Source organism: Dasypus novemcinctus, chromosome 24, assembly GCF_030445035.2.
Source record: "Dasypus novemcinctus isolate mDasNov1 chromosome 24, mDasNov1.1.hap2, whole genome shotgun sequence".
Taxonomy (NCBI): Eukaryota; Metazoa; Chordata; class Mammalia; order Cingulata; family Dasypodidae; genus Dasypus; species Dasypus novemcinctus.
The window spans coordinates 30978324-30991878 of NC_080696.1; the positions used below are offsets into that span (position 1 = coordinate 30978324).

Sequence of the window (13555 nt, forward strand, 5' to 3'; positions counted from 1 at the left end):
GCCTCTTTGGATGACTCTTTGACCGAAGCCTCTGCACCTCCAAAGTGGAAAGCAGAACTCACTTGAGAGCGTGTTGGAGAGCGTGCACGCGAGGTGCTGACACTGCCGGCAGGGTCAACACTCAGAGGATGGGGCGGGCGGTTCAGTGATGCCCCCCACCCACACAGCAGAGTATGGCAGAGCCCTCGGGTCCCCTTGATACGGGAAAGGATGGGCTTTTACCTCCTAGGCTGACAGAGGGAAGTTTGAGCACTACCCACCCACACCCTCCACCTCAGAAAAAAGACACGGTATTTTAAAAAAGCAGGCCAAGGGTCTTGCTGTGTTTTCATGCTTTAATTCAGAGCTGTCTGCTGCCACTACAGCTCTGTCTGAACAAAAGGACAAAGGAGACAAGAGTGAAGACTCCCCACCCTCCCCCTTCCCAGAGCCCCAGGAATTCTTCGTCCAGGGATTGGCCCTAAGATCAGAGAATCCTTTCTGCCCGAGTCTGGCCCAGAGAGGCAGGTAGGCTCATCTAGCCCCTGGTCCCAGGCTAAGAAGGAGCTGCCTCCAAGTCACCTGATCCCAGGGATGGGCAGTTCCAGAAGCTTCCATTGGAGGCTGGGGACAGGGGAAGCTCAAAGATATCTGCTTCTGAAGTGGAGGCAGGAAGGCAGGTCGTGCCCAACAGGAGGAAGCATCAAGCAGGGAGGAAAAGGGCAGCACTGGAGGATGAGCAGTCCCCAAGGGAGGCCCCAGGGCCCTGGCCTCGACTCCCAGCCCCTTGGTCAGGGCCCTGGCACAGTCAGGGCTTGGATCCTGAGCCAGCAGGCCAGCTGACCCCTGCCGTGGGAAGCCCCGGGTCTTGCTGCTCCCTTTGCATAGAGGCAGGATTCTGAGCACATACACAACACGCGGGGGCCAGGCCGGCGGGGCCTGGGACCCTGGCTAACCTGGTCCCTGGGCTGGGGTGGTGAGATGCCCCCTACACAGACACAATGAAGAGAAGCCATCTGAGGGCCCCCCACTCCCCCAAAAGAGACCCTCAAGGCTGTGGGCTGGGGCCCCTGGTGATCACCACAGGCAGGCCTCGGGCCAGGGTGGGTGAGAGGGCGGCAGCCACGCGCCCACCAACCTTCTCTCCAGGCCTCAGACCCACCCAACCACAACCCAGCCCTTCACGAGTGGCTTCTCCATAGCAGGGACGGAGCAGACCACAGCCCCAGCCCTGGCCACGTCCACCAAAACACAAGACACACAGGAAGGCCACAGGACAGCAAGACACAGACAGGAGCAGAGGGGCTATGTGGCTCGACTGAATCCCAGTGGTGAAAAGATATAATTTTATGTCACCAGATACAGTAATACATTTATTTTTCTCGGCAAAGCTGTAAAGATTTATGAGATGCTACGCAGCTCCATGAGTACACAGCCAGGGAGGCTAGTCCACAGCCAGTCCTGGCTTGGCTTTGGATTGGATTTTGTCCGCTGCCCCCTCCATGTCACAACCCCAGCGTCCTGTGGGACAGCCTGGCCAGGCCCCAGGCATTCAGATTTGGTTCGGCTGGGGGGAGCCGCTCCACAGAGGATGGCTGGTCGGGGGCGCTGACCAAGTGGGAACTTTGGAGGCACAAGCGCTTGGCAGAGGGGAGCACTCTGCCCCACTGGCTGGGCTGGGGCCACTTCCAGTGCATGCAGGTGCCCCCCCAGAATGGAGGGCTCAGAGTGGGGCTGCAGACCCCAAGACTCAGGCAAGGCCTGGCGGAGCAGCAAGGGTGGGGCAAGCAACCTTGGCAGGAAAGTAGAGTGGGTAAGGTGCACCCACCCCAGATGTGGAGCCTGGACCCCTGAAAAGTGGGGGAGGGGCCAGATGGATGTGACCCAAGGGGGAAGGGGAGCCGGTTCTCTTTGTAACAATGGTAAACGTACAAGGTCAGCAGCTTTGCTGAGGTACCCAGGGATGGTCCAGGGGTAGGAGGTGGTGACAGTGAGCCTTTCCAGGCATCCTGGAGCAGGGCTGGGAGCCGGGCAAGGCTGCAGGTGTCTGGCTACCCACCCCCTCCTGGGAAATGCATCCCAGGGCACCCCGCTTTGGCCTGGACGAACAACATGGCTTCAGTATCCCGTTTGCGACTCATCCTGCCCACATTCCCCCACAGAGGCATCAAGGCTTGACATTTAGGAACCCTCACCCAGAAAGCAAGTGCTCACCTCCCCGGAGTCCTGGGATGGGTGCAAACCACGCCCCAAAGTGAACATAGTGCAAAGCAGAAGTTGGGCCTGAGGCCCCCAGAGAAGCTCGGGGTAAGCTCCAGGGGCAGAGATGGCCTCTGGCTATTCCAACAAGCCAAGGGGTCTGGAGTCCAGCCCTGTTTTTCAGAGTGGCGGGGGGGCGGGGGGAGCTCTCATCTCAGAAGGCTGGAGGAGTCCCCCTTCCTGTCCTCAGACTGGCAGGTTCTCCAGGCAGACCTGGGCCCTGGCGCGGCAATGGCCTGGCTTCCTTCACTCACAGGGAGAATTACTGGACATGCCCAGGATTACGGGGAAGGTCTGGAATGAAGAGACAACACAGACCCACAGGCCCTTGGCCGCCTCCTGCCCCCTCACCGCCCCTCTGCCCGCCTGTGGCCTCGACTGTGTGGCTGACTCTGGACGCGGGGAGCAGCGGGGGAGGCCGGAGCTCCAGCCCCAGCCCGGCTGCTCCAAACCCTGCTCTGAGTCCTGCACCCTGGGCCGCAGCTCCCTCCATCTGAGGAGATAATACTGACCCAGGAGCCTGGGCTGAGGGCCAGGGCGACTTGGGAGATGCACGGGAGGCACAAACGGAGTGAGCGGGGACCAGACAGGACGGGGGCAGGGCTCTGATGGGCGACTCAAGGACAGCCTCCCCAGGTGAAGATGGCCAGAGACTTCCTGAGGAGGGTCTCCCCCCGGGGAGCCAGGTGGGCAGAGGGGCTCCCTGCAGCCTGTCCCACCCGCGTGCCTCCCTGTCTGTGATCCCCCTTTGTTTCCTCCTGCCCCAGTTGGCCGATGCCCTTCCCCCACCTCTACCCAGCCCCCTGAGAAAACACCACCAAACCCCAAACGAAATAAATAAGATGATGCCCCACGGGGATGCGTGAGAGGGAGAGCGGCACCCCTACAATCAGTGGTCAGGCCGCCCGAGCCGCTGGCCGGGCCCTCAGAGCTGGGCGCCGCCACCCGCCCCGCCCGGGCCTGGCTGGCCGAGCGAGCGGCAGCTGATCCTGCGGATGGAGTGCAAGGCCACGGTGCAGCAGCCCCGCAGCAGGGAGCTGATGTTGTAGACCGGCTGGCCCTGGCGCCGCTGGGAGCGGCAGAGCCAGGCCACCGTGGGCACGGCCGGCACCACCACGGCCAGCAGATCCACAATGTAGTGGCGGCTCCAGTAACTCTTGGGCTCCTTCTCAGCCACGGCTGCCTCCTCCTCCTCTTCCACGGGGCACGCCACGCTCACCGACGGGCTGGGGTTGGGGTTGGTGCCAGGTTGGTGTGGGGCCGGCCCGTGGGTGATGGGCTCCAGGGCCTCGAGCTCGTCACCCACTGTCACCACCACGGCCGAGTTGGGGTCTCTGGGTCCCGGGGGTCGGGGGTCTGGCTCCGGGTACCTGTCCCCTGACTCAGGGACTGTCCCGCAGGCCTGGGCCTTGGTCACTTTCTCCAGGATGGTGTCCAGGTCGGGCTGGTACTGCGCGAAGTCCGTCTGGATGGCCTGCTCCTGCATACAGCTGGCCTGCACGCCGGCCTCCAGGCCGCACAGCAGCTTCTCGTAGGTATGGCTGGCAGGGAAGCGGGGGCCCAAGCTGAAGGAGCTGTGCAGTGAGGCCTCATCGGGGCCACAGTCCACCCCTGACGACAGCAGGCTGCTGGCTTCCAGCACATCCGTCCGGCTCAGGGTGTCATCGGCCACCGCAAAGCCGCTGTCAGCCCCATCCTCAGCGGAGGTACTGGTGGGGTCGCCAGGTGGGCGGTCGCCGCAGACGGCCGGATCACTCAGCTTGGTGTACGTGGAGCTGCGTGTGAGGGAGCGGGCGGGTGACCCGCCGCCCGAGCCCCCAGTACCGTCCTCCTTGGTGCCGTTCTGGGCCACCTCCATGCTGTGTAGCAGTGTCTCCAGCTTCTTGTTCTGGATGTTGATGTCCACGAAGTACTTCTGCAGCCCCTTGTCCTTGTCGATGAGGTTGTTCTTGACGGTGTCGATGACCTGCTTGAGCTGCTTGATCTCCTTGCGGGCCTCCTTCAAGGCCAGCTGCGCCTCCACCCGGTGGCACTCCTCCTCGATCCAGTCCTCCTGCATGCGGGACAGCTGCGTCTTCAGGTCATCGATCTCGGTGTCCCTGCGTGCAGACAGACACACACACGCTCGCTGCCTGCCTGGCTCATCACGGCCATCCAGGAGAGGCCCGTGGACAGGAGGAGGAGGGGACAGAGGGCCCTGCACTGCTGCAGTTCACAGCCGGGAGACAAAAGGAAGGGCTCGGCACCTCCTTCCTGCTGCCCGCAGCCCCAGCTGAGTCCCTCGTTTTCTTCCATGGGGAGTGGGGACAGGGACCACAGGTGATGATGGAAGAGCCTCCTCCCGGGCAGAACTGTCAGCAGGAAACACCACCCATTCCCACCCCCTAGAGGCTGAAGTACAGGTGGCTTTTAAAATTTAAATACATCATCTAGAGAAGAGACAAAAAAGATTCCCAATTCATAAATGCTACTTCCATGGAAACCTAATATTCTTTGTTTTAAAATCTTAGCATAAAACAACAAAAACTAAACAAAATCTGCTCTGTAGAAAGGGGCATGGCCTCCTACTGAATCAGGTTGTGGACATTTTAAATGGAGAGATATTTGGCCAGAGATCCCTGGGGAGGAGGTGGGGGGCTGCTTCGGCTTTATGGGAGAGGGAGATTATCTCCTTCAAGGCCAGGAGGGCTGAAGGCAGGGGGTGGGGGTGAGGGTGGCCTCATCTTCCCTTAAGCAGTGGGATTAGAACTGGCGGATAAATCAGAGAAGAGTGATGAGAACAGGGTGGCCCTCTTTTATCCGTGCTAGAAGCTTCTTCTTTGTATCTGCTATAAAGGGGAAAGCCTGAAAAGACGGACGAAAGCTAATCCTTAGAGGAGCGGCAAGTGCCATGCAAACAGGACAATTGGAAACTCTTGTCTAGAAACTTTCAGGCTTTTAAAAATCCCTGAGTCACACATGAATCCAGAGGAGGGGAAGAAGAAGGAGAGGAGAGAGAAAAATGTTTCATCAAGTCAGAAGTAAAACCAGAGCAACACTGAAGGGCAATGGACTAAAAGTAGTGAGAAGGGAGGAAAATCATCCACGAGGCTGAAATCCTGTGTGGAGTATTCCGCCTCCAACACACTTCTTTGTGATACAGCTCATGGGCAGCCACTCAGCCTGCACCCCATATTCATGCAAATAAAACCCAGAAATGATGTGACTGTCAACCTCAAGGTTATGAGCCCAGCAGAGTGACCATCCCAGATCAAGCATCATGTAGTTTCAAAAATCAGGTGTGAAATCCAATTCAGGAAATTGGCCCAGGAGTCACCTTACACCACATGCTGAAGAGCCTGGGACCGAGGGGCTGCAGGGCGAATGGTCAGCCAACGGCCTCCTCCGGAAGCTACTGCCCACCCAACAGAAACCACTTGGCAAAGGACGAGGGCTGGCAGAGGCAAAAACAGACAGGCCAACAAGCATGGTGGGATGTGTGATGGGGGTCACTTGTTCTTCCTTCTTCCTGCCTCATGGCAGGGACTCACTCTGGGGTGGCCCTCCTGGCCTCTGTCCCTACTCCTCACTCACGCCTCGCCCTGGGAAGAAGACGTTTAGAAAAAAGGAACTGGGCATGCTCAGCTGGGCTGGCCCCTGCCCCTCTCTCCCTGGAGCAGGCTGGTCTCCAGGGAGCTGTGGCTTCCCAGCCCTGTCTATGCCTGGGTGGGCTGCGGGGTGACAAGTCCACCTGGTCATGCACACTTATGCCAACAGACCCCAGTAGAGCTTTAGCAGTAACAAAGCTGATCTGTTCAACCGCTGTGTCTTTCTCTCACTGGCTCTGAACTTGGCGGTTGGTGGGGATGGGGATGGAGACTGTAGGGAGAAGGTGGAATATGGTGTTGGCCTCCTAAAACCTCAACTGAAAGTCTGTTTGAAGAGGAGGGAACCATGGGAAAGCTGTAGGAAAGGGGTGACATTGAACTGGATCTTGAAGGATGAGTTTGCCAAGGAGGCAAGATGGGGGAAAGAAAAGCCCAAGGTAGTGGACGCAGCACATGGACACATGGGGTGGGAAGCACATGGTGCCCACAAGGAGGCAGCTGACTGTGGGAACTACAGGTATCAAACTATGCGTATAGAGAGTGGGAGGAGCATGACAACATGGATGTGCAATTCCTGCAAGTAAAGAGCTGCCACAGGCTCCTGCTGGAGTAACGGGCAGAGAAGCAGCCAGGGAGTTTGTGTGCAGGCACGTTCCCAACAGGGCGTCCTGCCCACACCACTCACAGAGGGCCGCCATCTGTGCTGGGCGATGGAGGCACTCATGGAGTGCTGGGCATCACTAGGAAGGAACTGGAAACACAAGGGGAAATCCTAGTTCTACAGGCAGCGAGGTGCACAGAATGGCACTGTAAACTCCCCAGTTCAAAACCACAACAAAACCAAGCCAGCTACTTGGGAGAGCTCTGCTCAGGAAAAAGCCTCGTACATTCTAACTGACCCAATCGGGAAATGGGCAGCTAAGATAATGGAAGAGAACAGAAGAGATGTGGCCCTGAAGCTTCCATCAAAAAACTGAAGGCCCTAGCCTGGAAAGGTAGAGGCTGGGAGGGTCATGACTAAGCCCCTCAAAGCACTGAAAGTGACAGCTCAGCTGGCCAGGGAGGAGCCCAGAGAAGTGCTTCTGTGATTTTCCATCACCTTGAAGCAGGGAGTGGAGGGGGAGCAAGGCCTCTGGGGCTGGGACTGGTGGGCCAACAGCCCCCTGGTGACTCACCCACGAGGAAACCAAGGGCAGAAAATGCTTGTTTCTCTCCACAGAGACAGGGGTAGCAGGTTGAACTGTGTCCCTCAAAAAGAAATGTTCACGTCATACCCCCAGGCCTTGTGAGGTGGCCTTATTTAGAAACAAGGTCTTTACAGATAAGGTCATAAGGGATTAGGACCCTAAATCCAGGACTGGTGCCCTTATAAGGAAATGGAAACTTGGAGAAACAGAGAGAGGAAAGAAGGCCAGGTGAGCACGGAGGAAGAGATTGGAGTGCTGTAGCTACAGGCCAAGGCAGGTTAGGAATTGTCAGCAACCAAGAGAAGCTGTGAGGAGGGATGGAAGAGATTCTCCCGCAGATCTCCAGGAGGCAGCAACCCTGCCGGAACCTTGATTTTGGACTTCTGGCTTCCTGAACTACAAGAGAATAAGTTTCCGTTACTTTAAGCCACCCTGTTTATGGTAATTTGTTATAGCAGGCCTAGAAAACTAATCCAACTGGAAAGCCAGGATAAAATTCCCTGTGCTCCATCTCCCCATGTGCAAAAGAGCCAGGGAATAAGGAGTGGCCCAGAGGCTGCCCGGTGGCTCTGGAAGGGCACAGCCACGGGTGGAGGCGGGGCGGGACCCCAGCAGCTGCCTGGAGCTGTCAAGGGAAGCCTCTGAGGAGAAGGCAGGGCTGGCTGGGGGCTCGAGCAGTGGCTCAGATGGGGCCTTGCTGGAAGGAGAGGGCGGGCTGGAGCCCGGGCAGCTCCCAGCGACTCCTTCCCAGAGACGCACCGGCACTGTCCCTGGCTGCGCGCTCACCGGTCCTGGAGCCGGTCCTGCGTGTCCTTCAGCCGAGCCTTCAGGTGCCGGATGCACACCTCCTTCTGCTGCAGTGGGGTCAGGTACTGCTCCGGGGTGGGGGGCTTGATGCCGTGGTTGTCACTGCACAGCGTGTACTTCATGGAGCGCCTGCAGGAGGACGCTGCCCGTGAGAGGGGGGAGGCCGGCAAGGCGCAGGCGCCTCCCTCCGGAGCAAAGGATCCCCATCCAACCACCTTGTGCCACGGCCACCAGGCAGCGCCAGGCCAGGCCCCCCGCATGAGGACACCCGCCCTCCTGGAAGGTGGGTTTTGTCAAAGCTCTTCTGCACGAAGACCCGTGGCGTCAGGGTGGGGCTGCGGCCTTTTCTAGCTAAGGGTGGGAGACACATGCCAGGGCACACGAGTGAGCCGGCCCCAGACTGCACCCTGCCGGCACCCGTCTTCAACCCTCAGGGGCCCTGAGAGTGAGGACTGTTGTCACCTTTCAGCAGTGACCACTGGGTTCAGAGAGGTTAACTTTTTTTTTTTAGAGAGATATATAGATCACACAGAAGGGGTTAACTCTTGCCCAAGGTCCCACAGAGGGTCCTGGTGATACAACCCCGGAACCCAGGCTTCCAGTCTCCCAAGCCACAAACGAGTCTGGGGGCTGAAGGCTGAGGTGGGAGGGGTGCTCCTGCCATGTAAGACTCAGGGCAGACTCTGGGTTTGTGTGGCCGACGAGGACTTCCCGTCCCCTCCCCCCCACCAAGGAGGACACATGGGGTGGGGGAGGCGAGGAGTTCTCATCCCCACAGCAGAGTCCTCAGAGCCTAGAGCTGTCCCCAGGACCAGGATGGGCACCGGGAGAGAGTGTGCAGATACAGTCGACTGCTTGCACACTCTCACACCCTCCCCCAGCCTCAAGTATGCTGGGTGGGCACCATATGCACACATACTTGGAAAACACATCTGAGCACACCGATTCCCTGTCCCTGGGACCTGTGCCTGCCCATCCCCACAGTCCCCACAGTCTTGCTGCCACTCTCATGTGCTCTTGTGTACACCAAGATACCTGCCATACACACGTCTGCATAAATGCATGCTGACCCTTTCTGAACAAATGTATGCTGACCCACACATGTACACACATATGCTTGGGGTCACACATGGCCATCCCCTGCATGAGGACACACGTGACACCTACTGGTGCTGGACACCGCCCACCAACAGCTGATGCTGAGGCGGCACATGCACTGCTCCCAGCAGCCATGGGCTCCCCTGCATGGGCACCACAAGGATGTATGGTGCAGCCACACAGTGCCAAGGAGGAGGACTTCCCACCCTGAGGCTGTGTCAGGTACCAGCAGAGGCGCAAATGCCAAAGCTTTGGCCTCTGAGGCTCACAAGGAAGAAGATCACCTCAATTCCACCAACAGGCCAAGGCCTAGTCACCTCTACTCCTTCTATCCTAAAGAAACCTCCTTGGCTCTTGCCTCAAAGACCTGGGCGTTTTCTCACCCAACCAGAGAATCAGAGGCTCTGGTGCCATTAAACTGCTCCTTCAGGAGATAGGGGTTAGGCATCGAAGGGCCCAGATGAGGCCCATTTAACTGATGGTGGCTTTAAAAGTTTTGTAGGGGAGCAGATGTATAATAGCTCAAGTGGTTGAGTGCCTGCTTCCCACATATGAGGTCCTGGGTTCAATCTCTGGTACCTCCTAAAAACAAACAAAACAAAAGGAAAAACCAGCTGTCATTGGGGAGTGGATGTAGGTCAAGTGGTTGAGTACCTGCTTCTCATATACGAGGTCCTGGTTTCGATCTCCAGTACCTCCTGAAAAAATGAAAAACAAAGTTTTATGGTAGTTGGCTAATGTCTACTGAGGAAAAAATATTTGTAAATTGTAATCTACGGATGAGAAAGTGGGGAAAGATGCTCCAACTACCAGTCTGATAGAGAGGAGAAATGATTGTTTTCTCTTTACTGACCACTTGATCCCTAAGTTTAACTCAAGCCAAATCACACGCGGGCCTGTGTCCTGCTTGGCCAGAGGCAGAGGAGTGGCATGGGTTGGGAGCTTGGGGACGCCTCCTCTGGTGGACTCTAAGTGGACCTGAGCAGACTCCATCCAAAAGAGAAGCAAACCAGCAAGGGCCCTGAGTCTCGGCTTGCCCTGAAGCCCACATGCTTCTGCAGATGTCCCTGGGCCCTGCAAGGACTTTGTCTAGAGGGGCACAGCTTTGTGTTGAGTAAGAGGGAGGTGGCAGTGGTAGAGGAGGACCAGGCCTGAGCATTGAGGGCTAGAAAGGAAATAACTATTTTAACTCTTTCCATTTGCTTTTCTATTTTTTCCCACTATAACATTTCATGCTCACACACCTATTTGTAACTAGCTCTATTTTTTGTGTGTAGGTAGGTGGATAACAGAGAAGACAGATACGCTGTAATTCACTCTCAGTCACACACAGAGGGCATGAGGAAAACCCTTCCCAGCCGCAGGGTTAGGACTGCCCCCGTGGGCCAGAGTAAGGAGGTGTGCTACAAAAATCCATTACCAATGAAGAAGTACTGAAGTTGTCAACCACATGCACTTTAAAATGTACATTCAGGCACCAGTCTCGCTCATGTCATCTACATACTGAGGGGTTATGGCCAGGCCCTGGGCCCTGCACATGGGCATCTCAGGGGCAAACTCTGACACAGATGATGGTATCCCTGCTGGAAGGGGCAGGACAAACCTTCCCAGATGGTGCTCCAGCCATGGGCGCTGCAGGCCAGATGTCTCCCGCTCTTCTCTTACCATGACCCACAAGCCAGACCAAAGTCACAATAAGGACAGCGGCCAGCGATTGGCCACCTGCTACATGCACTGCATGGACCGCAAATCACGAAGCCTCTGCGCTATTAGCACCACTTTACAGACAAGGAAATGAGGACTCAGAGACCGAAAGTGACTGAATCTGAAGGTCACGTTTGTCCCCCCACTCCCCTAATTTCCCCTTGGATTCAATGCTGGGGGAACAGAGGCTGTGGCTCTGCCGTTACTGCTCTTACTTCCTGGTCTTTGAGGACCCACAGCTCCCCTCTACCTGCTCCTCCTTTTCAAGTCTTGGTCTAGCATACTTGGAGACCTCAACTTAGCGTTTACCGTGTTTGTAACACATTTCACTTTCCAAACCAATTCCACATCAGCTACTCTCAAAGCGTCTCCTGAGAAAAGCAAGATGCTCATGCTTATTGCCTTCCAATATCATTTCTTGCCTTCTTCCTAATAGAACCCCAGTTTTGTTTGGGGTGGCACCAACTCTCCAAGCCTCCCCAGCAATCAGAGTTGGCCCATGACCCAGTTCTGGCCAGCAAATTGCAGGCAGACTTTCCTGGGGAGGGTGTCCCTTCTCAGATAAAACGAGCCTCTGAGGACAGCTTTTGGCCTTTCTTTTTCCTTCCTGGACTGCTGATCTGATGCCATCTTGTAATGCGAGGATGAAAGCTGCACACCATGGACGGCGGAACAGGAGGAGAGAAGGAGCCTGGGTCCCTGAGGCTTTGGAGCGCTGCCTACCTCTGGCTTCCTGTTCTGAAAATGCCCCCTGGCTCGTTTAAGCCATGCATCTGGGTTTCAGGTATGTGCAGCTGGGTGGTATCATATCCGCCCTAGAGCAGGCCACCAAGGCTCCCAGAGGAGTGGCCTGCTCGAGATCACACTGCAGGCAGATGTCCCTGGAGTCGGGGAGGGTTAGACCCCATGCAACTCACTATCCCCTGCCTTGGGGCAGCCAGGCCCTGGGTGGGGGGACTGGTTACCTGGGGGTGGGGCTGCTGTCACTGCCCTTGCAGGAGCCGGAGTTGCTGCTGCTGCTGAGGGAAGAGGTGCCGTAGGCATCCCGCACGCTCACGGGGGGAGAAGTGCGCCTGGAGGCAGGAAGAAGAGGCAGGGGCTCATTCTGGCTGGTGGGCAGCTGCGGACACTGGGCGAACACCGCCAGGCCGCTGCGGCCCAATGTGCCCCCACTTCAGGGTCACCGCCGGGGAGACAAGCAGGGAGGAGAGGGGGATGCACAGACAAGGGTGACAGAACAGACAGTGCCAATCAAAATGGAAAACCAGAGGAGGTGGTCCCCCTGGCTCCCCAGGGGCAAGACTGAAGGTAGGGCAGGGCTGGGGGCTGGGGGGTCCCTGCCTGTCCTTACCCAGGGCCCTCAATTTCCAGGGCTCCCCCCAGCCCAGGGGGGAGATCCCCCTGTACAGACTGAAGCCAAGGTGGAAAAGAAGGGGGCAGACACGGGTGGGGACATTAGGTGGGGCACACGGGGTGAAAATCAAGGGCAGCCAAGTGAGCCTAAGAGGAAGTCCTCACAAAAACCCAAACAAGATCGACAAGGACCTCGTGAAAAGGAGCCCAGTGGCTACGTCCTCAGAGCGCTCCTTTCCACCGCATCGTCTGAGCTGGTAAATAGTTCCAGGAGGTGGCAAGTGTTATCGGGCCCATTCTAAAGGTGGGGAAACGGGCAACAACTTGCTCGGAGACACAGGGCAAATCGGTGGCAGATGGGCACAAAGGCCCTCCCTCACCGGCCCCGCAAGGCCGAGGTCCAGGCAAGGGGGAGGCTCACCTGCGGGATCCAGCAGAGGTCCGTCGGCTCCCGGGCAGGGACATGGCCATGAGGCTGCGGGTCCGGGTCAGGGGCGGGATGGGTGGTGTCCCCGGGGCTGAGGAGAGAGGGCGGGTTGGGGGGGCCGCGGGCAGGGCCGGCCCGGGCCACGTCATCCTGTCGTTGGGGCCGCTGCCCGGCATGGCTTCTCCTTTCACCCTTCAGCAGGGCCTCCCCAGGGCCCAGCGAGCACCCAGCCACAGGCTCTGGCTGCAGCTGCGGGGCTGGGGAACCAGCTCGGGGCACTGGCTCCTGCCACCGGACTTAGAGTCACTGGTTGCCAGAGCCTTAGGGGTGGCCAGAAATCTGCAGTGAGTTACTGTGCCCAGAGAGCGTGCAGGCCTTGATGGGTCACACTGGCACAGGGCAGGGCCTCCGACCGCCAGCGCAGCACTGAGTCCTCTATGCTAGGAGCCAGGCCTGCCTCTCCTCCCGGGTCCCTGATGCCCGGACCCCACCCCGGCACACGTCAGTCCCCCCTCCTCGGTGAGGGATGCAGGCTGGAGCACTCCTGGAGCAGGAGCAGGACCCCAAGTTAGACTGGGCTAGTCTCGCCGACCGTCACCTTTCCGGAGCACCCGTTGGTGCGTGGCTTGGGGCTTCCCGTCTACAGGGGAGACAAGACAGACCAACACACCAGCACACGTGTAGAAAGACAATGGATACACACAACCGTGAAAAGATACAATGTCCCTGCCATTCCAGGTTGCTGCCACATGTCTCGGTGAGCATGCTTGGGTGCTTGCCCACGAAGCAGGATGTGCAACAGACCCTCCCCCTGGCATGCTGTGCTCAGGTGCGCCCGCGCCCATCGTGCAAACACACCCACGCCCATCAGGCAAACACGTGCGGGCTGACTGGCATACAGCAGATGCTCAGGGGCACAGGCTCAAGGCAGATGAAGACTGGGGCAGATGGACATGGGCCATGGGTGTCCTGGGGGGCTGGAACAAGTAGGAAGTGTCCAATTTCCGGAGAGACCCATCTTTGGTCCACCTGACAAGTGGAAAGGTGGACTCAGGCCCTCTGGGTCCTGCGCAGGAGTCCTTAGGCTCCTTTCCTGCCTGTGGGCTTGGGCTCATAGGGCAACCCTACAGGGGCTTGTGCAGGGGAGAGGCCCC

At 57.9% G+C, this 13555-nt stretch overlaps 1 protein-coding gene across 9 annotated transcripts in view; it reads right to left on the bottom strand.

The window, feature by feature from the left end:
- Positions 1 to 321: 321 nt before the first annotated feature.
- The window catches only part of SNPH (syntaphilin), a 38811-nt gene continuing 25577 nt past the window's right edge, over positions 322 to 13555 (bottom strand). For 2 of the 9 annotated variants that reach the window (XM_004463973.4, XM_071211619.1), the window contains 4 exons: positions 12396 to 12492; positions 11587 to 11793; positions 7799 to 7948; positions 322 to 4337 (listed from right to left, as the gene is read on the bottom strand). In XM_004463973.4, coding sequence (XP_004464030.2) covers positions 3164 to 4337; positions 7799 to 7948; positions 11587 to 11793; positions 12396 to 12492 — 1628 coding nt within the window. In that variant the 3' untranslated portion in view covers positions 322 to 3163. Of the gene's footprint in view, positions 4338 to 7798; positions 7949 to 11586; positions 11794 to 12395; positions 13042 to 13555 lie in introns of all 9 variants that reach the window. The other 7 variants (XM_071211618.1, XM_058286821.2, XR_011647299.1 and 4 more) reach the window with 6 other exon arrangements.